At 35.1% G+C, this 26,716-nt stretch overlaps 1 protein-coding gene across 3 annotated transcripts in view; it reads left to right on the forward strand.

The window, feature by feature from the left end:
• The window catches only part of DIAPH2 (diaphanous related formin 2), an 824,298-nt gene that overhangs the window by 703,086 nt on the left and 94,496 nt on the right, over positions 1-26,716 (forward strand). Inside the window, exon 28 of one of the 3 annotated variants that reach the window (XM_075999380.1) lies at positions 11,807-11,944. The exons of the other annotated variants lie outside the window; for them this stretch is intronic. Coding sequence (XP_075855495.1) covers positions 11,807-11,944 — 138 coding nt within the window. The remainder of the gene's footprint in view (positions 1-11,806; positions 11,945-26,716) is intronic. 3 annotated transcript variants of the gene reach the window in all.

Below are 26,716 nucleotides of genomic sequence, written 5' to 3' on the forward strand. Positions count from 1 at the left end.
GTCCAGGACCAGCTACATAAATGGCCTGAATGCTGTTTTAAACAGGATTGGGTGATTGTATAGCATCACTTTTTAAGATAATCAAATGGTAAAAGTTTCTAGTAGAAATATGATATTCATTTCACCCAGTCTTCTTTTCTTTCTGCCTAAGGCTTTCTGGTAAAATGTATGCTACATGCCCTTTAATACTGACTTCATGACAGTTGACTATATATATATATATATACACACACACACACACACACACACACACACACACACACACACACACTCTGAAAGAAAATACAGACTTGGGAAGAAAACAGACATATATTCTACAATGAATATTTCCAGCTTCCATTCATTTGATACTATATGCATACTATATAGTGCAGAACATTCTGCCAGGCATTAAGCAGGATGCAAAAGATGTCTAAGACATGATCCCTATCTTCTGAATGTTTTTATTATGTAAATGTATACTGTTCATTATTGAAGTGACTATTATGTAAACTAAAGACAAAAGCCACAAGAGTTGCCATGTTTTTGCCAGTTATTAGCCCCATATATAGGACATACATATACAATATATTATTTATGTAACATATAATTTCAGCATATATAATATAAATTAATCAACATTTTCAAGATCTTCACTAACTTGAAACACCCAGAAGTAACCTACGTGTTTTAATACAGTGCTTGCAAATAACCGGAATAGTACTTACATTTTTCTGTCTTTGCATATATGAGATGTATGCATTCAGGCTTGTGCAAATATGTTTATATCATATACCTAAACCCCTAATTATTTAAGCTTTCTTCTGTGGATCTCAACCCTTCAGATATGATTCAGAACAATATGATTTTTTTTTTTTTTACCTACTGGTATTTTACTATTAGGATATTTTAGGAATCTTGTGAATTGTGTACCTAGAAATATACATTTTATTTTTACTATTAATTCATTCAAAAATCATTTATTGGGCAGCAGCACTACTGCACATACATTTATTAGCAAGCAAAAATAGAATATTTAGAGATAATGCAATATAATGAAGATTTCAAGACCATGTAAAAAAAAATCATGCAACAGACTCAGCTCCAAAGCATGTGAACTATTCAGGTTAAGAACAGAACTGCAGAAAGCACTCCTAAGGCCAAGGGAACTGCTATGTACAAGAAGGGTATGCTTATTCTAGCTCAGAGAGGCTATCAAATATATTATTTACTGAGGAAGCCTCATTTTAACGCTGAATAGAGAAGCATGAATGGCATATTCTTTACAAGTGGCAGTATTGGTATCACAGCATTCCAAGGGTGTGAGAATCAGTTTAGAAATGAACTGAGAAAAAGCAAAGAATATTTCTTAACATTGTAGGAAATAGAGGTACTGCTAGGACAATTATATTTCCCTCTGGTTTTTCCTCACTGTCGTTCATTTGCCCCCTCACCAAGGATCCTGCCTTGTAAGAAGTGGTCTATGACTGAGAGAGCATTATAATGAGAAAGTGAAAGTGGAGAATGCAGGTGCATATTTGGATCAAGGAAGAATGGGAGGTTCAAGAAGTGCCTTAGTAGTTGGTCGTTAACTAGCGCTACCCACAATATGCTACCCACGATAACCACAGAAGAAAGGTCACACGCACACAGGCCTGTTCCCTCTTTTCTGCTCACTTACCTTGCCTGGGTCCTTTACCCTGCGAATGACAACTTTGTGCCTGCTGCTCAGGGTCACTGCCCTAAAAGAGTTGAATTGGAGTTTGCAATGAAGAAAGAACAAAGGAATTTAACATTTATTGAATATCTACTATTTGCTAGGCACTGTGTGAGGTGTCGTATGTATCCCATCTCATTGCATCTTCACAATACTCCTGAACATTAGGTTTTATTTTCCAAGTTTACAGGTGGAGGAATGGAGGATTAGAGAAGTTAAGTAGCATGGCCAAGGTCACAGCTGGTAAATGCTTGTATCAGAATCTGAACACTGGTTTGTGTAATTCCAAACTGCATGCTGTTTCCTTTCTCTGTTGCCTTTCACATAGGGGCTCATGCAAGAGATTTATGAGTTCACTCAGATTTTCTTTGGTCATAGTGCTAGGAACACTTATGGCTGAATTTTTAGTTCTTAGATAAGACTTATAACGCTACGACATTTTTAAAGAATGAGTGAGTAATTTGTGGACATATTCATTGGAATATTTTTAAGAGTTTTCAAATCATAGAGTCGAAAATTCATGCTGTGCTCTAGGCATTATTGATCCTGAACCATCTCATGCAGGTAGATATAAATCCCTTTCTTAAAGATCTCTGGTGAAAAAACTGTCCAGGCTTTTCTACAGTAATTTACCTCATCTCTAAAAAGGCTTACAGATAGGTGTGTGCACATTGCTAGGACCAATGACATAATGCCCAGTTCCAGTGAATCAAGCCAATAAAATAATAATCCCTTTTAAAATTATAATCCTCAAAGCGTTTCTGAAAATTACTTAGAGAAAGTTTATGTGATTTTGCCATTTCTCCAGGAAAGATAGATACATTTGAATATTTAAATGATCAGGCCTAGGGCGGGTCACAAAGAGATTTTTATTTTGCATTTAGATTCCCTTTATGGTTTAAATCACAGATCTCTACCATAAAGGTAAATGAATGGAATGTTGAGAACTGACATAACTTTTTATATTATCACAGATTTCTGAGAGCTTTAGTCTTCATTGTGAGTATCTTATATCTTATCCTGTATTATAATTGTTTGCTTGTATGTCCTTCTAAAAAGATTGTGAGCAATTAGAGGGCAAGGATTGTGCCTTACTCATCACATTATCTCCAATGTTTAGCATAATACTTGACACACAGAAATGGTCAATAATTATCTATTGAGTGAATGAATTTCTCCAATTGATTCTGCTTAAACAGGCCTTTCACCTACTTTCCCACAAATTCAACCTGCTAATTCACATTACTCTATCCTGGTTCATACTATTTTTCTCACCTGAAGTGCTATTTCCTACTCTTCTCTGCTTATATAAATCCAACTATTATAGTTCTTCCTGGCACAATTAATTGCTACATGAGTCCTGTTCTGGCTATTCTAGCTCTCACAGAGTTATGTCCTCCTCAGGACCTAAATCTTTTAGCTCCCATGTGCTGTCCCACACACTTAGCCCTTTATTGTGTGCTGTTCTATAGTATTTGCCAATCTTTTCATGGTTTTGTTTTTGTTTCCCCAACCATTATGAAAAGGGGCCACATTTTATACCATCTTTTCTCCCTTTCATAAAGACTTAAATGTAGAACAGACCAGGGGATAACAAATTATAGCCTACGGGCCAGATCCAGCTCTTAATCTAAGATTGTTTCTTATGGTTTTACATGATTAGAAAGAATAATGTTTTGTGACATGAAAATTATATGAAATTCAACTTTCCATAAATAAAGTTTTGGGGAACATACACACATAGATTCATTTACGTAATATCTATGGCTGCTTTTGGGCTACGGCAGCAGAGTTGAGCAATTGTGACGGAGATCCTATGGCCCACAAAGCCTAAAATATTTACTACCTGACCCTTTACAGAGAAAGTTTGCTGACTGCTGGAGTAGATCATCAGTGAGTACTTACTGACTAAATAATTCATTATCTTATGACTATTCCATTATGAAACTAGATACTTAGAAAGTACTGGTAATTATGCTGTCTTGCCTTATATAAAGACAAATAATAATGAAAGCAACCTTTGGAGCACGGATGATTCTTGTCTTTTAGTTAGTGACGTATAAAAATTTTCATTTTCTCCTTCTCTAGTAAATTGACTTATAGTTCCCTTAGCAGTTTGAAACCTTTGCAACGTATGTAGAACTTCTTCCTGCAGAGATTTCTAAGAACAGCGTAGATGCTTATCATTCTGGGATGGACTAGATAACCTCTAGTATTGTGCAGCCCAATGATTCCTTGAATCTCCTCTAAATGTAAACCTTGCCTTATTAGAAATGAGAAATCTGATTTGTGAAAATGAAGTCTCCTCATCCCCAATAACTCCTTGAGTCTCCTTTGCCAGGACCTCCCCCACCCTTCATTTTTTGGTTTAATCTAGTTCTTTTAATTAAATATGAGATAATTAAAGTTCAAAGAGTTTAAACCCAGCAGGTTTGATTTAGTGATAAAAATCTGTGGTTTGTCAGCTTTTCAAGACATAATCCTGGCTTCAACCTTATCTGACAGGTAGTCAGCCTAGCAGTTCTGAGGAGGAAAACCAGAGCATCTCATCTTTTCAGACATGACTTGCTATTTATCTTCTGAGGCATAATTTACAATTGCCCTATAGAAAATGGGTAGAGTTAAATAAGTAGAAAAGGCCCCCTTTCACTTTGGCACACTTAATTCATTCAGTATGCAGTTGTTGGTGACTAGGCCTACAAAGTGGACAGGTATATTTCAAATGAGGGAAAAAATCCCCAAACATGGCTTATTTGATTAGTGTAAATTATTCCTTTACTCACTGAATATGTAAAGTATGTAAATTTAGTCCTACTGTCAAAAGGTAGCTCTGTGCCATTAGTTTCTGCAGCAGACAAGGCCTGTTGCATCCTGTACTGCATTTTCAGAGAGAGAATGCTAATGACAGCTTGAGCAATTGCTTTAATGAGCCAGAAAGGTGTTCTTTTTTATTTGTGTTTAGCTATTTAGAGTCATCTGAAATAAGATCATCTGTAGATATTACAGAGTGAAAAAAAGTATGGGTTATTCTATTAATGTGTTTCTCCAAGCATACTAAGAATGAACCATCAATCAATTATTTGCCAAGAAAATAGTTCATCATGCTGTATAGGTGATATGCCATCTTGAAATACAAGTTTGGATTCTAATTATCATGCTAGCTAAGTAAATATAGTTGTCAAGTTGCATCTCTAGGTCATTTTGGGAAATACTGTAGGGCTTTGCAAAATGATCACAAAATAACATTAGCATTATAAACCTAAAGTGAACAGCATAACCCATTTTTTAAAAAATAAAGCACTTGTAGTACGCAGTTTGAAACTTTTTCAACATATGCAGAACAAGTCATCAGGAAAATGTTAGAAATCTACCTATGTGCATCATATATGTAAAATTTAGCTCAATTGCAGCTTTACTTTGTGTTGTTATTAATAGAACCCAACACATTAATATTAATATTTAAGACAAATTTCCTAATCATCTGTCTTTCATTCTAAACGAAATGTCCATATTTTCTCATTAATTTTAGTCTGTTTAAAGATAAGTCACATCACATTAACGTAAATATTGAAAAAGTAATGTTCAAATTTTGGTTAAAGTCATGAAATACATACCCATAATTGACTATGATGTTTTCATATTTGGTTATAAATTGTAGCTATACTTTGCACATGGAGTCAAGAGGAGTAGTGATTTAACACATTAGTGGTGGAAAAGTTTAAGTTTACACTTAAGCCACTACCCCAGCCAAGGATTTGCCTAACAAACTAGCAAAGTTCAGCTTGGGCTTGTGTTAACAAAATAGCAAAATATAGGCACTCTAAACTAAAGGTCCTTTCTGCCCCTATTATGTACAATCCAGGTCTGCATCTTGCCTAATTTTAATTAAATTGTATGTCTTCTGGGTCTGAGGACTGAAATTCTGAGATTTAACCAATATTTAAGAGCTTAAAAAGTGCTTTTGTATAGAACTTGTAGTATGAGATGTGACTTCAAAAAAGCCTGAGCTGTAGAATTAATTTTTTTTTCAGTTGGATGAGTAATACTACTTTAAAATACATATCCCTTTCAGATTAAATAATCCATTGTGTTAGAGGGAAAAAGTTATGCAAGTGAATCAGCTCTACAGTTTTCAGGAGGTGAATCAAATAATTACTAAATTGAAGTAGAGTTAGAGTTGAACTATCATGTGAAATTATATTTCCCTATAAATTTCTTATTGAAATCTTGCATTGATTTCTGTGTGTTTGACTACTGAAGTAAAGTGGGGGACTATTATAGAGTTTAGATTTAATATCTAGGTGTACATTTCCAATTACAGATCTTCATGAAGTTTCTGACAAGAAAAAAAAAACACTAAAGAGTGCCTCTACTTAGCTATATCATAAACAACAAAAACTAGGATCTATAGGCATAAATCAGTGAGAAGTGGAAGAATGATTCTTCTAGTTAGTTATTCATTTGTGGAGTTTTCCAAAGTTAGCCTGCATTGTAACTTTCTTATAAGGAGGATAATTTCATTAGGGATAAGTTTTTGGTATTGTCACAATTGTGTAACAGTCTCCAAAGAAACATGATGTGCCTACACTCAGCACATTTAATTTGTAATTCTTATTGCTAGTAAAGCCAAAAATTCTACTTCGTAGTCAGACACTCATGGAGATGATAATTATAATGCATTGTTTGTCAAATTTTATTCTTTTTCAAAACCTCAAAGAATATATGACATTCTACTATGTCTTCGAATCTCTGATTATGTAAATTTGTTTATGTTAATCCATAACATGTAACTTGGTTTCTCTGCAGCTCTGTTTTCGAGCTGATGATCCTAAAATTTGTGTTAATTCACATCTAGGTATATAGGTGTACTTGAAATCACCTAATTTGAAATTGCAGTTCTTAGAGTTAGCTCTAAGAAATGTAATTATGTAAAGAATATTTTGAATGAAATATTGAATAAATTAGTAGAAACATAGTTAATTTCTCAATGCATCCCAAAATAGTAGGCTTGGAAAGTGGTGCTTTTCTACTTTAATTTTAAATCTTGTACATTTATGAGAAAGAAGTAAGCTTATCCCTATATTAGGCAAGTCAGATTAAATGCTAGTTCCATTAATACAGAGAAAGTAGGCTCAGTTCATAATGATTTAATGATGTTTGAAAAATAAAAAGATATGCAAATTCTTGGTTTCCTCCTGTAATTTCTTATCTTTTTTTTTTCTTTTGGGTTTTTTATTGTTTTGTTACATCTTTAGTTAGGTTATGATAGAATGCCATGGTACCTCATTGTTCTTTAGTGGTTAGTTGTTTTTAATTCCATTATTAGTAGTTCTTTTTAATATATCAAACATTTTCTGTAAAACGAGAAAGGAAAAAAGAGTTTTGACTTACAAACTGATGTGCAAGCTATTTTAACAATTGGTTGTATTTGAAGTAGGCAATGTACCTTTTTTTCCCCCCCAAAATCAGTAATACTGTGTATTTCCTTTTTGAAACAGGAAAGAGTGAGCCATGCATCATAGTTCTCTTTTCTATAGCAAATCTATAACTCCTGTATGCTTTCTCCCTGGCTCCACTCCCCTTGGGGGCTACTTGTCCACCATTAGTTTATGGTTATCAGAGATTTACAGCAGGCAGAACAGCATAGACATGTGCTTTCTACTATAGAGGTGTTACTTCCCCAGGCAACTGAAACTTGAGTTAAGCCCCATGCCCCAGGAAAAGAAAGGTCAGGGAGTCATTTTGCTTTCTGGTAGGCTTCAGAGATCAGGGCAAAGGAGAAGATAAAGAGCCTTGGCATCTACTCTACAATTGCTCTTGACTGCTAGACTGTGATCTAATCTCTCTATGTACATCATCAACATTCACTGTGTACCTCATACATGAAAGTGAAATAGTAACTGAATTTCTTTAAAATTGTGCCCTTCATTTGTTTCCCTTCCATGTTCTATTTCCCCAATTAACTTTTTGAGCCCTGGGCAAGTTAGTTAACCTCTCTGGGCCTCAAAAGCCTCATCTATAAAATGAGTGGTTTAAAATAAATGATCTTTATGATCCCTTCCATTGCAAACATTCTATGCTATGAAACCTCAAGGCTGTAAACTATATGAGAGTAGGAGCCAATTTTTTTTATCATTTTTTTTTATCTCCCTACAGGGCCTAATGTACCTTTGAGTGCACTACCTTGCTCCTGCTATGTGAAGCAGAGAATAGATTTTGAAGACAGCTCTAATATGTACTAAAGTAGATTAGAAATTAAATACTTCATTTTAGTTGAAAGTCAGGTTATTTATTAGGTATAGATGTTATATGAACTTGCTTGTTTCAAAAGAAAAAAATTGTGGAAATAAATCATTACATGGGATTATGCAATCTCATTTAGGGAAATAATACTTTAATAATTGACATGAGAGGGTTGTGGGTTAAATTATGTCACCCCCAAAAGTATGTTGAAGTCCTAACACCTTCCCCCACCCCATATCTGTGAATAGGACCTTGTTTGCAAAATAAGACCCTACAAAATAGCATCTTTGAAAATGTAATCAAGTTAAGATATAGCCATACTGGATTTGGGTGGGCCCTAAAGCCAATGACTAGACTAGTATCTTTATAAGGCCATGTGAGACACAGGAACACACAGACACACAGGGGGAATGTCATGTGACTATGGAAGCAGAGATTTTAGTGGTGTAGCTGCCAAGGAATCCTAGAGATTGATGGCAGCCAGCAAAAGCTAGGACAGAGGACTGGAACAAATTTTCCCTTAGAGCCTCCAGAAAGAACCAACCCTGCCAGCACGTTATTTCAAAATTCTTGCCTCCAGACCTGTGAGAGAAAACATTTCTGTTGTTGTAAGTTACCCAGTTTGTGGTAATTTGTTACAGCAGACCTAGGAAATATACAGAAGATGTGGACACTGGCCTAGGAAGAGTCCCCAAGGGATACAGCTCTGGACTAGAGAAGCCATAGATTGTAACTACTCTAGGACATCTACTCTCAGCCTAGGGTGTCTTTATAAATCCAGATGGAAATAGACCATTAAGATCTCCTTTGGAGCAACTCACAATTCTTAAGAGATCAGGAGTTATCTTGTAAAATCTCTAATCAGACTGAATTAGAATTATATTTGTTATAGCTATTATTGGTCCCTTGAGAGCCATCTTTGACCCAGAATATCATACCTACAAGCCTAAGAGTTGGCTACACAAAGACTATTCCTTAGGGGTTATGATTCACTTATTGATTCTCTTTTTATGCTTTATGCATGTTTCTTGTGTCTTTTGTCAGTTAACCATTTATAAAATTAGATGCTAGAGAACTTTGAGCTCAAAAATAATTTTCCAAAGAAGGAACAATGAATAAATGAATTTAAGCTGTTTACTTGCACATTGGGAATAACCTGGCTCTTACTCTTTACCTATGAAAACCTCATCCATGCTTTCACCACACATAGCTCAGATCTCATCCACCTCATGAAAGCATTGTTGAACTCTCCATTTTTAATTACTCTGCCTCCAACATTTATAAAATTTATGTTTTCTGTGTAATTCTGTTGACACTTAGCCAATAGTACCCTTTATTTAAGTTTTGTTTTTATAGCTGTGTGTCTTACTATTAAAGGAAAAATTATTCTGACACTTATTAAAGACCATAAGGCAGACTTCATTCAGAGGGACTACTACAATGGAGTTTTATAAAACTCCTACCTTACTACAGTAGGGTAGTAAGATTCAGCTCAATTCCAGATACAGCAAGTACCAAGTGGAGATTTATAGCCTAGGAGCAGGGTAGGGGTCAGTGGCTAGAAAATTGCTAAGAGGAGATATCAGGCCTAAGGGGATTCTGGCTAAACTGACTTGACAAGATTCTTGCTGAAGGCCAGCCAAGGTGATAAGATATCCAAGGTAGGGGATAAGGAACTTGATCAGATATCAAGGGTGGGGGATTTTCACTAAACTACCCCTACAGGATTCTTGCTGAAACTGCACTAAACGAGCCAAGGACAGGGCCCAAGACCAAGCACAGAAGAGCCTGACGCAAGTTTGGTCAAAGGACAGAGTCTTTGACATTATCTCCTCAATTAGATTGTTTCTAGAGAATAGGAATTATAATGCATACTCTTTTGTGTCTCTACTCCCTCCCCGCCCACACGACAAGCAATATATGTGTGTCGTAAAGTAGGTTGTGGTTGAGTATTTTTCAGTGACGGTGGACTAATTATGACAGAACTGACAACTTAATTTGCTAGTTTAAACTGATGCTAGGCACAGCCTTACGCAACTTATCATTATCTGACTAAATCAAGACAATCTATACTCTAAAAGACTGGCACAGAATTCCTGGTTAACAGTAGTTGGCAAAATTTATTCTATTGCCTGCTATTTTCACGTGATGTTACTGCTTTGAACTCATTTTTCAAAGCAGTATTTATAAATATAATTGGTAAAAGTATGGCATCATTGGCCAATGAAAAGAATTGCTTTCAGCTTGAGAAAAGAAACGTAAAGCCTTACAGTATATTAGAAATTACAGACATCCTCACAAAAGTGATGGATTAATGGCCACATACAGCATTATGAAAGCTAGTTATGGTTTGCTTAAACCAGTCTCTCTCTCTCTATGGCATTCTCAATCTTTTTAAACCGCTAGGATATAATAACATTTTAAAAATTAAAGTATTTCACATAACCGAGAACTTGATATGAAATGAGCAACATTAAGCACAAAACAATTGAAGCTTCAAATACTGGAGCAGGCCAGAATTTTAAACAGCCCAAATGAATAAGGATGCAACACTGTTGTGTTTCTTCAGATGCAGTAATAATCAGGCTCAGAGGTTAGCAGGAAGAGATTTTATAGCAATAATGGCTCCCAGTACCATTTTTCTCTTGTGACTTTGACTCACAGAGGTGAAGCTTTTATTTGAAGATTTGATACCATGCAGCTGCAGACAGCAGGGGGCCAGAATTTGGCCAACCCGGCTGGACCCTCTCAAACATCTATGAGAGACAGAGATTGAGAGGGAGAGACAGGGAGAAACTGAGAGAGATAGAAAAGAAGGGGAGGACACACACACAAAAAGCTTTACATTTCCAATGACGAATCAAAGCTGAAAGTTTGCCTTGCCTGTTGTCATTCATTGCCATTCATATTTAGAAAGCAGACTGCTGTGATAATTGATTTGATGGTCCAGCTTGAGTGGAAGCACTTCTGGGCATAGCAGCCTCAGAGATGCCAAAAAAGAAGAAAAGGTGGGAATGAAATAATGTACTACTTTCTCCTCAGAGGCATGTGGCCCAGTTTTTAAGACCAGAAAAACATGCTCTGGGGTGGGGGGAGCAGAATGGGGAAGAAACCTAAAGAATTTAGTAATAAATACAAAAATGACCATATAGCTCCAGTCGGATAAAAATAGGCATTCAAACCGAGACAATGAGAGGACATATTTTACTGACAGGTGAATAAAAGGGGAGCGTGGTGGAAATAATCTGATTTTTAACAGACTCTGTCCTTGGGAGTACCTTTTTTGCTGTTCTTTTGTATAGGGACAAAAGTGATTCCTTTTCTAAAAAGCCTTTTGATTTTTAAGCTTTTCATACTAGATTAATAGTTCAGAAGGAGAAAAAGAAAACAATAATTGAGACTGAAAAGCTATATATGTGCCTGGATTATCTAAACATCATTGAATTTATTTCCTTGAAGCAATAGGTAATAATGAAGCTTGTCCTTAGATTTGTGAGTGGAGGGTGGTGCTCAGCCACTGCTTCCTGCTGATATGAATAAGTTAGGAGACTAAAGTGCCAGTTGAAGGAGGCAAAAGAGAGGGAGAGATTTTTTTAAAGTACTGAATTCACTGCCTGACCTCTTAATCACAACTGCCAATTGAATTGTGTGCCCTGTCATTCCATTTAAGGACCTAAACCAACCAAATAAAAGACATGGCTGTCAAAACACCAATTTTAATCAGAACCTGTTTGTCTTTTGAGAGAAATGTACTTATTTATGTTCAAAAGTAGCTTAATCCTTTAACTTTACTCCCTTTCTCTCTTTTCTTCCTTCTCCCTTCTACCTTCATGTCTCCTTTTTCTCTTCTCTTACTTACCTTTCTAGCTGCCTCTACTTATGCCCACAGAGAAAGCCTGTTGTTTGGCCTCATTGAATCAGACCAAACCTGTTTTATATACATGCAGCCATTATGCAAATATCAATGCCCTCACATCACATCACATCACCATTTCTGTTCTTCTGGTAAGTTTCTCAACTACAGTGAGACAGTAAGCTTTAGGAGTTTTAAAAAAAAAAAAAGAAAATCAACCTCAAATATAGGACTTGTTGTTCTAAAAGACTCATATGAAATTAATACGAAGAAAACGATGTTAGCTATGTCGGTAGAATGTACAGCATTACTTCAGAAATTCTGTCGAAAAAAGCATCAGCATGAGAATTACCTGGGGAGCTTATTGAAATTTATTATACAATATATACATGTATCAAAACATCAGTACCCCATAAATATGTACAATTCTTATGTGTCAATCATAAATTTTTTAAAATTTAGATTCTCAGACCCTACCCCAGATCTGACGAATTACAGTATATAGTGCCCAGGAGTCTACATTTTAACAAGTGCCCCAGATTATTCTTCTGCACACCACTACGGTTTGAATACCAGAGACTTAATGGTTAAAGGGTAATATTTAATCATATAAACTGGATTCTGATCTATTTTTTCATCATTACTAGTTGTATGAACTTGGGCAAATTATCCAGCCTCTCTAAAACTCAGTTTCCTCATCCATAAATTGTATGTTATGATGCTTACCTCGTAAGGTTGTTCTGAGGATTAAATAAGATAATGACTATAAAACACATAGCACAGTAGCTGGTGATTATAATATCAATACATAGTCAATATTATTGATATAGTTTATCTTTTATGATTTGGAAGTAGGTTATTTTCTATGGGTTGTTTGTATTACCTCTTTGTAAATGTTAGATTCTACTTCAATTTTATATTAACCTAGACAATACTTTTTCATGCCTCAAAGCGTATATAAGATTAAAAATCATATCTATCACTTCATCTTACCCAGTAGGGAAACAAAACTCTCTTAGACTAAAATAATAGCACATGCGTACTGACATAGAATAGAATATTCTTATTATAATGTCAACTGTATGCAGACAGATATCCACATTATTCATATGTGAATATGTAATTAAAAGGCATTTAAGTACTGAACTTTGTAAGTGAGGGGGGAAATACCTAGGATGTCAATGGGATACTGTAAATACCAAAGGCAATTTACAGTGTGACTAGCAACACCACCTGTCTCACACCCAAGGATAATTCATCAAATATGATCCTGTCTGAACTGGGAGATTCTTTGTCTTCATAGCCTGGAATAAATATCACTAGATTTTTTTTTATCTATTAATTCTAATGTTTCCTAGCAGTTACTTCAGACAAATCTCCTTTCGGTGCCCTCATCTATAAAATGAGGGTAATTATATTTGTCCTGCTTCAAGCCTTGAAGTCAGAAGAAATGTGGTAATATGTACAGGAACCATTTGTAAACTAGGTGCGATACAAATGAATGGTATTATTTCATACCTATTCAAATGAGCTGAAAGTCCATTTTGAAAGTGTAGTTATCAACTTTTGACAGAGATTGGATTCCCCTTTTCCAGGGAAATCCAAAAAATAGATGAAATTAGAATTCTTCATTGTTGTGCCTTGCTGATTTTTGCTTGAGGTGACCAAAGTGGATTGACGTATTTTTACACAGCTTTTGTTGAATATTCCTTGGTCCAAAAGCTTTCAGCTTTGTGGATTTGAAGCTCCAATTCCCTGATCAATGTCTGAACTTGTGAAGCTTGAAATTTGTCATTTGGCATTGACTTATGTGTAAATTCGAGTCAAAACTCAGTGTCCTTTAAACATCTCGGGGCAAATTTTCAGCATGGCCTCATTTTTACTGATACGGTCATGTATTTGTAAGTACAAATTGCCACTTTTGTCCTCAAGAGAGCACAAAGTGGTCATTGCACCTGCCATGAGGTAATTGAAGGTGCAAAAAAACGCTTCTACAAAAAAGTCTTTATAACACTCCCTTCCCCCACACCCCTCCTCTCCCTTCCTCTGTGTGTATAGAAAGAAAAAAAAAAGAAATAATGCTATTAACAGGCTCTGAATAGAGGTCAGCATTTCTTTGCAAGAAAAATAAACTGCATCTAATTTGTGCTTCTTTTATTAAAAAAGAAAGGAAGAAAGAAATACACAAGATGCCCTGAGTAATTTAAAACAAAAACGTTGATGGAAATGACAGTGTCTTTTGCAATTATTATTTAACTATTATAATGTTGTATACTCCTTACCTTAAGCAAATGAGTAGTTTTGACTATTGAAAAATAGCTTTTGAGAGTTAATTGGGGAACTTCCAGCACTGCTATAGTTTTTACCCTCTGAGGTTACTCTAGACCAAAAGAGTAACATTGGTTTTAATATGCCCTTCTTTGCACCAGTGTTCTCTGGGTTCTTTTTATATTCTATTACTAGAGAAAATTAGAGGGCTGTAAGAAATGGAAGGCAAACCCAACCTAGAGCTTGTCTGTTATGTAAACGGTATATATATTGCAAATGGCTTGTAAAATTATCCAAGCAATGGGAGCACTTTCTAGCCATTTCCTGGTAGGTTACCTGTGGCCATTCTAAGCATTGCCTGGAAATCATTCACAGAGCTTGATTCTACACTGCTAGTGATATATTTACACATGGTATTTAGCCTTGCCTACTGATATACTACATATGTGCCTACTAACCCAGTGCAAGTAGGCAGTCAGTTTTTTCCCCTCAAAAACAGCAAACTGTTATTAATTTATTTTTCCTTTTTGAAAATTCTGTTATATTTGTATTTTGGTTATACGAAGCACACTTAATATGAAATCTACCTTCTTAGCAAATTTTTAAGGGCACAATACACACGTAACATGAAATCTACCTTCTTAGCAAATTTTTAAGGGCACAATACAGTATTGTTAACTATAGACACTATGCTGAACCGTAGATCTCAGAATTTATTCGTCTTGCATGAATGAAACCTTATACTCATTGAGCAGCAACTCCCCATTTTTCCCTCCCACCAGACACTGGCAACCACCATTCTACTGTGTTTCTATGAGTTTCACTATTTTAGATACCTCATTATAAATGGATCATGCATGGTCCTCTGCCTGGCTTCCTTCACTTAGCATAATGTCCTCTGGGCTCATCCATGTTGTCAACATGGCAGGATTTCTTTCTTTTCTTAAGCCTGAATAATACCACATTTTCTTTATCCATTCATTCACTGATGGACATTTGGATTGCTACCATGTTGCAGCTATTGTAAATAATGCAGATTGCTGGATCATATGGTAGTTTTGTTTTTAACTTTTTGAGGTTTTTTTTGTTTTCCATGATGGCCGCATAATTTTATTTTTCTACCAACAGTTGTACAAGGGTTCCAATTTCTCCACATCCTCAAAAACACTTATATATATATTTTTTGATAATAGACATCCTAACAGGTGTGAGGTAATATCTCATTGTGGTTTTGGTTTGCATTTCCCTGATGATTAGTGATGTTGAGCTTCCTTTCATATACCTATTGGCCATTTGTATGTCTTCTTTGAAGAAACATCTGTTTAAAACCTTTGCTCATTTTCAAAACTTTTTGTTCATTTTATTTCTTTTTTTAAGTGCCAAAAGAGGCAAAAAAAAAAAAAAAAAGCTTCATCTTTCTCTGCTGCACCCCTTTGAATAGAAGGATTTGTTCTATTAAATTTGGATTCAGTCAAAAAGTTGCACTCAAAGATCCAGAAGGCGTTAAGGCTGTGGGTTCCCCACATGTGACAGGAATTTTTCCCCTTTGTTTTCTTCAAGGAGTTTTATAGTTTTAGGTCTTACATTTAAATCTTCAATCCATTTTGAGTTGATTTTTATATATGATGTGGGATAAGGGTCCAATTTTATTCTTTTTCATGTCCATGTCTAATTTCCCCACTACATTTGCCAAAGAGACTGTCCTTTCCCCATTGTCTGTTCTTGACACCCGGTCAAAAATCAGTTGACAATATATACATGGATTTATTTCTGGCACTCTTTTCTGTTCCCTTGTTCTATATGTCTATTTTTTTCCAGTACCTGTTTCAATTATTGTTTCAATTACTGTAGCTTTGTAATATATTTTGAAATCAGGAAGTGTGATAAATCCAGCTTTGTTCTTCTTTCTCAAGATTGCTTTGGATATTCAGGGTCTTTTGTGGGTTCATATGAATTTTAGAATGGGATTTTCTATTTCTGTGAAAAATGCCATTGAGATTTTGAAAGAGATGGAATTGAACCTATAGATTGTATTGAGTAATGTAGACATTTTAATAATATTAAATCTTTCAATAAATGTCTTTTCATTTATTTGTGCTTTTTAAAATTTCTTTCATTATTGTTATGTAGTTTCCAGTGTGCGGGTCTTTCACCTCCTTGGTTTAATTTATTCCTAAGTATTTTCTTCTTTTTAATACTATGTAAATGGGATTACTTTCTTAATTTTCTTTTTGAATGGTTTTTGTTAGTATATAGAAATATAACTGATTTTTGTATATTGGTTTTGCATCATGCAACTTTACTAAATGTTTAAAATTAGTTTTAACAGTTTTTTGTGGAGTGTAGAGTTTTCTGCATTTAAGTTCATATGTTGGCAAATAGATCATTTTACTTCATTCTTTCCAATTTGGATGTCTTTTATTTCTTTTTATTATCTAATTGTTCTATCTAGAACTTCCAGTACTGTGTTAAATATAAATGGTAAGAGTGAGCCTCCTTGCCTTTTCCTGATATGAGAAGAAAAGCTTTTAGCTTTTCACCTTTGAGTATAATGTTAGCTATGGGCTTTCATATATGGCCTTTATTGTGTTGTGATAAAGTCTTTCTATACCTAGCTTGTTGATAGTTTTTATCATGAAAAGGTGTTGACCTTTGTCAAATGCCTTTTCTGCATCTATTGAGGTGATTATGTGATTTTTATCCTTCATTCTATTAATGTGGTGTAGCACATTAATTGACTTGCATATGTTGAACCATCTTTGCATCCTAGGAATAAATCCCACTTTGTCATGGTGTGTGATTTTTAAAATTTGCTGTTGACTTCAGTTTGCTAGTATTTTGTTTAGAATTTTGGCATCTATTTTTATCAAGGATATTTATTGGCCTGTAGTTTTCTTTTCTTGTGTCTTTGTCTGGCTTTGTATCAGGGTAATGCTGGCTTCATAAAATGAGTTTGGAAGTGTTCCCTCTTCAATTTTTTGAACGCGTTTAAAAAGTATTGTCAGTTCTTTCTTAAATGTTTGGTAAAATTCACCAGTGAAACCATTTGGTCCTGGACTTTTCTTTTGTTGGGAGGTTTTTAATTACTAATTCAATCCCCTTATTCATTATTGGTCTGTTCATATTTTCTATTTCTTCATAATTCAGTCTTGGTAGGTTGTATATTTCTAGGAATTGAACCATTTCTTCAAAGTTATATAATTTGTTAGTGTATAATTATTCATAGTAGTCTCTTATGATCCTTTTTATGTCTGTTGCATCAGTTCTTGTTTTTTTTTTCCCCTACTGAGATTGCTTCAAATGTGGCATCAGTTCTAATGTCTCCTCTTTCATTTCTCATTTTATTTGAGTCTTTTTTCTTTGTTTTTTTTAGTTTAACTAAGGGTTTTTCAATTTTGTTTATGTTTTTAAAAGATCAATTATTTAATTCATTGGGGTTTTTTTCTATTATTTTTCTATTCTCTATTTCATTTATTTTGTTTCTAATATTTATTATTTCCTCTCTTCTGCTAAGTTTGTTTTTCTTTTTCTAGTTCCTGTAACATGCTGATTGAGATCTTTCTTCTTTTTTAATGTAGGCATTTGTCACTATAAATGTCCCTCTTAGATAAAACTTCTTTTACTGTGTCCCATAAGTTTTTATATATTGTGCTTTCATTTTTGTATGTCTCATGATATTTTCTAATTTCCTTTTGGATTTCTTCTTTGACCCGTTGGTTGTTCAAGAGTGTGGTGTTTAATTTCTACATATGTATAAGTTATCCAGTTTTCCTTCTGCAATTAATTTTTAATTTCATTTTATTATATTATCGTCAGAAAAAAATACTTGATAGGATTTCAGTCTCTTAAATATTTTAAGACTTGTTTTGTGAATTAACATGTGATCTATCCTGGAGAATATTCCATGCCTGCTTGAGAAGATTATGTATTTTACTCCTGTTGGGTGAAGTATTTTCTATGTGTCTGTTAGGTCTATTTGGTCTATAGTATTGTTCAAGTCTGCTGTATCCTTATTGATTTTTTTGTCTGGATGTCCTATTCATTATGGAAAGTGGACAATGACTTCTCCTACTGTTACCATATTTCTGACTATTTCTCTTTTCAGATCTTTGTGTATTTAGATACCCTAATATTTTGTGCATATATGTATTTGTAATTGTTATATCTTGCTGATGAATTGACCCTTTTATTATTATATAATGACCTTTTTTGTCTCTTATGACAGTTTTTGACTTAAAGTCTGTTGTGTCTCATGTAAGTATAGCCACTCTAGCTCTCATTTCGTTACCATTTGTGTGGAATATCTTTTTTTTTGTTGTTTTGCTTTTAGCCTATGTGTATCCCTAAAGCTAAGTAATCTCTTGTAAGCAACATATAGTTGGTTCTTGTTTATCTATTCAGCCACTCTATGTCTTTTGATTGAAAACTTAATCCAGTCTGGAATTCCCAAGACTATTAAGTTCTATTAATGAATGTGATGGAAAAGAAGATCTTAGTATGTGACTGAAATGTATTTAAGGTGATGTGATGGTAAGAAAGAGAGGGGTTATAAAATTCTTTGAAAACTTATTTTCAAGGCAGTTCTGTTACATATTAAATATACAATTTGAACTCTTTCTTGTCCTGGTGACAGATGCATATCTGAGCCAAGATTACTATTCTGTTCATTTTATCCTTTCCTTTACACAGTAGCATCCATCCTGATGACCAGTCCTGGAGAATGTCAATTTGATATGTTAACAAATCATTGCCTGTTAAGTAGCCCAAATGTAAGTGAATTACAGCCCAACCATATTGCCAAAACATAGAAACAGCAAAAAAGACACCTCAATGAAACAAGATCTGATCTTTTCAAAACAAACAAACAAGAAATGAAGAAAAACATTGAATTTCAGGTGTGGAAACTATTCCAGAAGATTATTGCTAGAATTCAGATATTAAAGATAATAATAGTTATACCATTATAAAGATTAATAGTAACAAATTGGATTTGAATTGGTACCATTTTCATTCTTAAATTCATTCACATGTTTAACTAAAAAGAAAAGAAAGCATAAATAACCATGTTTTAGTTTTCCAACTTCACATGAGATAATGCAATAAATGAAAATAGCTCTAAGAGCCTTGATACTTCTATAGGTAAGGACAAATTGATACTTCTATAGGTATGTAGTTCCTTGTAACTCTAAATTAGGAGAAGCTTTTGATTGATAAAAAGAGAGAAAATAATTCTCATAATCTTATATTCCATAAATAAAATGTTAAAACTGATACTTTTGCATATTTTAAAACTCTAAAATAAAGAGAAAAATATAACTTGGAGTTGTAATTTCTTTCAGTGACCAACCTGAAGAGTTTGGGCCCATTTAAGTTATATCAGACAAGAAAACAGTGCCCTAATAAATGCTGGCTTAACTGAATTCATTCAAATAAGTGGAAATACTGTTACTAATAGATTTGCTGACTAGAAGGAAGTCTGAGTTTGATTAGTCCAAGGGTGATTTGAGAAAGGGAGGTAAGCTGAGCATGACCTCCCTGAGTGTTATTGCTGGGGAGGAGAATTTCAGCTAAATTTTAGGATTTGGCCAGGACTCAATAAGATATTACTGCTGAAAAGAAACTGTAATATGTGGTAATGATTCTCCAGAAAATAAAAAGGAGAAATAGAAGGGAATTGGTACTCCATCTCTGCCCTGTGTGCTCCCACCTGCCCCTGCTCCTCCCTTTCTCTTTCAAGTTTTTGAGATCATCCACACTAACCTCCTCTCTTCTCTGGCTCAGCCAGTTTGTAGCTCTTAACCACATTCCTTATCACATTCTCTGTGTACTCTATCTTTTGCTTTCCTGTAGTTGCCTCATATCATATAAAAGGCTTTTTCTATTTGCAAGGAACAGAGGCATGCTAAGGGTTGGTTGGTTGGTTTTGTGAAATAGGATTAAGGAAACATGGGGAAGAAATATCACAGTGGTTTCCCAGCCATGCCTCATCAAAACTAGAATGTTCCAATTACAACAGTGGCTCTGGCAGTGTGACAGTAACTCTGGTGACCCAATGATCATCCTGCTAGTAGTTATCATTTAGGAGTAGGTATCTGTTGTCCTTGACTCCAGTTGTGCCTTACTAATATCTATGGTGTCTCAGCTACTTCATTTTTATTTTGTTATATGTCTAATTCTTCTTTTTACTCCCTTAACAATGAGTGAACTCTCTTTTCTCCTTTCTGTATCAAGGAGTCTGCTTATTCCTAGCTTCTACTGCCATGGAGCTTTCAACATTCTCTCTCTCTCTTAGCTTCTGCTGCTATCTAATAGTTATATTCCTTTCTTCATGTGTCTCATTAAATTTACCCAAGAAGGATTGGGTTCATATGGTTTAGAGCAAAGGATTTCTGCTGGAAAGAGCTTTCATGGTGGTCTGTAGACAGTTTTCCTTGATATTTACCCATTATCTAATCTACCATGATTGGGATCATATGATGCCAAGCATTGTGACCTATATATAAGGTACTTCTTTAGAAGGGGACCCTAAATTATCTCAGAAGAGGGCAGTACAACTGACAGATGTCATGTACAGAATATTCTATATATTGAGCCATCACTTTACCATGTACCGTTGAATCTAAGATGATATCAGTCATGAGATATGCATTAATTTATGTACTGCTAAGAAAGGAAGAAATGCTGCCAATTAAACCACAGCACACCAATGATTATTAGATTCATCTCAATCTCAGAGATGTTAAAATGTAGAACAAATATACATTTTGAAAAAGATAAAACATGGTATCAATCATGTATCTAAGATTGCCTGAAGATCAAAGTGGGTCAAGTGAACCCTCAGAGAATGTCCCTGGGGACAGACTCATAGAGTGAGGTAAGTGCTTAAAGGTTAGGGGTTGGGTTACCAGTCTAGGAGACCAGAGGGTAGAGTCTACAAGAGTAGACAGCCAGCTATCCGTCTGCAGATGGTGAGGAGGCCAGTCACTGGTCCGGAGCGTGGTTTGGATCAGGGATCTGACAGATATCAGAAGGTGGATCCAAAGGGAGGGTGAAGTATTTTCATTGATTTAAATGACCTGGATATATCAGGGATTTCTGGTTTTGTTCATTGCTCATTTATAGTCTGGGATCAAATCAGCTGTACCTGTTGTCTTCTAGAACACCTCCTTGTTTATTACTTACACATTATCCCTGGATGTAGGGTCATTTTAGAAACCAAATATGGTATTTTGTCTATGAGGTACCTAAAATAACATGGCCAGGGAGAATCAGGCTCACAATTGTGATACATTAATAAATAATCTCTGGTGTTGACTCCCTTTTAGTTATTGGGAGGGTTAATGTAGCTTTAATCATAATTATGAATCAACATGTCTTTCTTTTCTTCTCCATTACGGATTTTTGTTGTTGTTGTTGTTGTTGTTTTGTGAGACCTATTCTCGCTCTGTTGCCTGGGCTAGAGTGCCGTGGCATCAGCCTAGCTCACAGCAACCTCAAACTCCTGGGCTCAGGCAATCCTTCTGCCTCAGCCTCCCGAGTAGCTGGATCTATAGGCGTGTGCCACCATGCCCAGCTAATTTTTTCTATTTTTAGTTGTTTGGCTAATTTCTTTCTATTTTTAGTAGAGACGGGGTCTCGCTGTTGCTCAGGCTAGTCTCGAATTCCTGAGCTCAAGCAATCCTCCCAACTCAGCCTCCCTGAGTACTAGGATTATAGGCATGAGCCACCATGCCCGGCCTCTCCATTATGTTAATACGGCAAAGTCCCACATTAATGTGATTAGCATGAAAGAAAGTCCTTACCCAATTCCCCTTGCTCTCTCACCAACTGGCCAGACATGGTATGGATGGTTATCTAAGGAGACTACTCCCAGGTGATCTTCACGGCATTCAGGGATCAGTTTAATCCAGGTTTATAGATATGAGACACAAGGCAGCTGTTTGTTAGGACCACATTTCCCAATGCGTTTCCACCGAACACTTATTTGATCTGGCATTGCTACATGCCTTGTGTAAAAAGGGTTGGGTAAAAATGCTAGAGAAAATGAAGGGCTCTGAGAACTCTCTGTATAGTATATGTAGATTTCTTGCTGAATCTCTGGGTACTTACTTCTCATGGACTCCACAGCTATGCGCTGGTATGATTTTCAGGTTGATCTCTTGAGGCCCTTTCACCTTCTGAGACCCCAGCACCTAAAATAACTAATTTTTCCTACATCTTTCAAGACTACCGTGGTCTCAGCTTAGCCTCAAGGGAACTCCTTTGAAATTGAGTGAGAGAAAGCCTGAATCAGGAAGATAGCAAGGTGCCTAGTTATATGTGTTACTCTACTAGACACTCTATAAGGAGAATTTCAAAACGGGGCCAGTTTGGTTTCTGAAACTAAACTAGACTTTCAGTTATTCTCTTGGGGAAGGAATTCAAGTCTCCAACCTTGTCCTTATTGTCCACCTGAAGGGCCAGACTGATTATCCTGAAATGTACTTACATATCCTAAGAATGAGCTTAGTTTCAAAACTAAAAAGCTCTCTCCTCTTTTGCACGGAACTTTTCTATACATTATTTCAGTTAATTGACCCTTGTCAAAATTGAAGTACCACTTGCTATACATATTCTAGATGAGGACAACAATGTCTATAAGCACTCTGATTTCACAGCAGCCATTCAAGGATACATTTTCTTTCAGTGGAATACAATGAAGTATTAAACAGTTTCCAAGCTGATTTAAATGACCTATGTTCCTCCCTCGGTCATGAGTTTAAGTTTTAGCCCTTCCAGGTCCATTCTAAGGCTACAGAGACTTGTGCTCTTAAATCCTCCTCTGCCACTTCTGCACATATGCCAGATCGTTTTGAAATGGCAACTTTATCTTGTGTTCTTGAATCCAATCTTCTATTCCTTCCTTTCCTTTGCTTTTTACTGCAACCTTCTATTTTCCACCTTTTAATTAAAAAGACAGCTAACGCATAGGAGATGCTGCAGTATGTTGTTGTCTGAAACTAATTTAGCAGACACTCCACCTCCATACCCCCTCCCCAAGTCCAGCATCAGGAATAAAAGTCTCATCAGTCCTTTTGGCAATATTTAAGTGAATGCTCCCTAATGGCTTTATGCTTGCTGATATGCTTGCTTACATATAGAGCTAGTCACATTGACAGGCCACTATACAAAGATATATACTAGTACTAGTCTTTAGGGTCATAGATTTTTAAATAAACTGAGTGGCCGAAAATCAGATTATCTGGAAGTCTGGAAGAAAAAGGCGTTGAATGACTTCATCTAGCCTCTTTTCAAAAGCACTATGCATTTTTCAAGTTTTACAGTTTCTAGAGATAATTAGCAGGCAGTAGTTGTAAGAAAAAGCAGAATTTTCATGAGATGCATAAGCTGTATGGTTTTCATTAACTCATACCTAAAAGTTTAGCAAATATATACTGATATTATTTTTAAAAGACAAATATGTTAAGGAGTATGTTTTCTACATAGTGACAGGTATCAAAGTGAAGAATGTGGCCTTCTGTTTTTTTCTTAGTATTTAGTAAAATGTTGCTATATTTGGAAGGTTGTGATTTATGTCCATGGATCAAATTCTGTAATTAAAACTGACTTCTATTTATTTGTATATTATTGTGTGATGGAAGCTCTTTTAGGGGGATAGAAGTATTTTATGCCTTTTAATAAATGTGGGCTTTTTACATAATTATTTTCACTCAACTTTTTACCTCTATGAAATTGGTGAACTTAAATCTTTTTCTTATTTTAAATATAGCTCTTCAAATATGTCAGTTTCATATTGAAATGAATGAATTCATGGAATTTTGTTCTTCGCAACATGAGGGGCTAACATCTAGAATAAAAATAATCAACCTAATATTTCTTGTTGCTGGAAAATAATTATGAGAATATTACACAGAGGAAGCCATGCTTAAAATAAAGGCTTCATATTGCATTTAAAACTCAAGTGGGGCTTTCAAGTATTCTGTTTAGTAGAATAATATATTGATGAACCCTTAGAGAACTAATTATGTTGTTCACATGAATTACAAATGCATCGTTTAGCTGCATTATAGTCTTACATGTGTCCTTTACAATTAATCACAATTAAATGTTAGAAATGTAAAATTCAAGCAGCAAAAAAAAGCATACTTTTTAAACTAAGTGGTTCAAACAAATATCCATATTTTAATTTGAAGTCTATAACATGTCTACAAATTTTCTTTTCCCTTTTTGCAAGATCGATCTTTTAATAGAGTTCCTTCACTAAAATCTTGTTGTTAATAGCAAATGTTAAGTTGTGACAGCATTTTTATTATACCACTTTACACTTACTTCTGGAATTTGAGCAACAGAAACATATTATTAGAACTTTGTGTTATTTCTGTAGCTGCCTTTTCAAATGTGTTTCCAAAAGGTATGGCTTTTTAAGCCTTTGCCTCTAAAAGTCACAATTTCAAGTAGGACCTGAAATTCTAGTAACATGCGCGGTGTACCAGTACACAGAGTCCTAGCAGTAAGTTTCAGTGAATTATTTAGGAAGCTAACATTGATTCCCTTATGAGTCATTCCAGCATCTTTCTGAAAATAATGTGGTTCCCATTTAGGCCTGCCATTTTACAGGAAAATATTATATTCCAAAGAACCGTATATTATTGGTAACTAAGAAGGTAGAAACCATAGACATTGAATAGCTTAAATTAGGAATGTGATAGACTTCTATGGTATGAACATTCGTAGACAGAAAATACTGTGAGATGTGGAAGCACAAAGTAGAAGGAGCATTTGTTAACTGCTACTAAATTCCAGGCACTGTACTAAGTGTTGGCGATACTGAGATGAATAAGAAATAGTCTGTTTCCTCAAGAAATTATACCATGAGTAGAAATACTCCAAAAAGTCAGCAGTGAAGGAATCGCAGTAAGTTGACATATTATGGACTAAATAGATCTATTCACATCCTGAGGTCTATAGGCAAAGTATACACGTGTTTGAACTGCCCTGCATAATTGTTATTCTGTGTAATTGCTGACAAAATTATAGATGGGGCATGGCAGAGCCAGAAAGGCTCTTAAGAGATCATCTAGTCCAAATCCTTCATTTTCCAGATGAGGAAAACTAGGCCCAAAAAGGGTGAAGTCACTTACTCTAGGTCACGTGCAGAATTAATGACACTGGGGACTAGAACTCGGGGCTCTTTATTTTCAGTCCAGTCTTTCAAGTGGGGATAACCTAAACCTTTTTAAGTTCTTTCCCCATTCTCCCCTTTAAATAGTAAAAGTAATGACACAAGAAGTCCATGGAGAAATGAAATTCCCTAAATAAAGAAAAGAAGCCCTGGATAGAATGTTCATGGTATCAATAAAGAAATTGAAAGACAGAGCAAAAAAAAAAAATGATTAAAAGGAGGTAGGGAGCAAACATCAACCAGAAGAAAATTAAGAAGAAGCCCAATGGCTAGAATAAGAAAGGACTGAAGTACTTATCCAATAATAATTAATTTTATGGGTAAACAGACTAAAATGCCATTAGGTCTAATTTTATGTATTCATTTTCCTTCGAAATTTTTCTTTTTCAAAATAAATAGAATCAGTTATGTTAGATAGCTTTATATTAAATGGAAAATATCTCTGTTGTCTACCACATTTGTATCGCAGCAGCATAGTGAGGACTGGTGTGTCTAATGATGACCCCGAGGCGATGTACGGCCCCAAAGTACCTTTTGAACCATCAAAAATATTTCTATTATGTTCAGCCTAGTTTCATTGTTAACAATATTTTCAATTCAAATTCTTGGAAAATGGGGACACTGTTTATAATAATATTTCTGGTAATTATCTATAAATACATCTAAGGTCATCACAGCACTTCGTATGTTAGCTAGGCCAAATAATAGAGACTTTACCATTATGAGAAAGACCCTGCATTATTGTCCTACTAGTCTTCCCTGATGTTTCCTTTTTTAGGCTTTTTGGGATTTCTGATTTTTCTTGCTCCTTTTCTAATGAAATGTGAAACATATAGCCTGTAATAATTCTAGGCTGTCCTGCTCAATTGTTGATGATCTCAATCCAATGCTGCTTTTAAAAGTATATGTTATGTAAATAGATTATTTTACCTTTTACTGCCTTACAAGTCTTTTTTGTATGGCAGCAAAGGAAGATTATGATGTTGTCATTGGCTCTCAAATGCCCTTTTCATGTAATTCAGCTGCCAGGCAAGCATCCTAGATCTGTTTTCTAGCATCCATATAAATGTCTGTGATAAATAAGTCATTGCTCACTAGAGCTGCCTTTGTGAAGCAGATCCTGTACTTACTGTTTCTTTCACATGTACAATGACAGCAGTCAACCTAATTGACTATTACTTGGTCAGTTTCTATGTCAGAAATCATGCCAGGTAAAATAGAAAAGAGAAATTCAAATTTAGTGCATTTCTGTTTAAAGGCAGAAAGATTTGGTAATAGAAAAAACTACAGGAATTTGAGGTTTTTCAGGGAATAGTATTCTCGAAGGATGAACTTGAGACTACTACATTCTTTCTCACAACCTAAGCTGGATTGTTATGTAGGTCTCTAAGAGTGAATAGCTAATCGACACATTGACATGATATAAAATGTGTCACATGGCCGTAAGAAACATAGGTCAGTACAGGCTACATGG

The sequence above is a fragment of the Microcebus murinus genome, chromosome X, assembly GCF_040939455.1.
Source record: "Microcebus murinus isolate Inina chromosome X, M.murinus_Inina_mat1.0, whole genome shotgun sequence".
NCBI classification, from domain to species: domain Eukaryota; kingdom Metazoa; phylum Chordata; class Mammalia; order Primates; family Cheirogaleidae; genus Microcebus; species Microcebus murinus.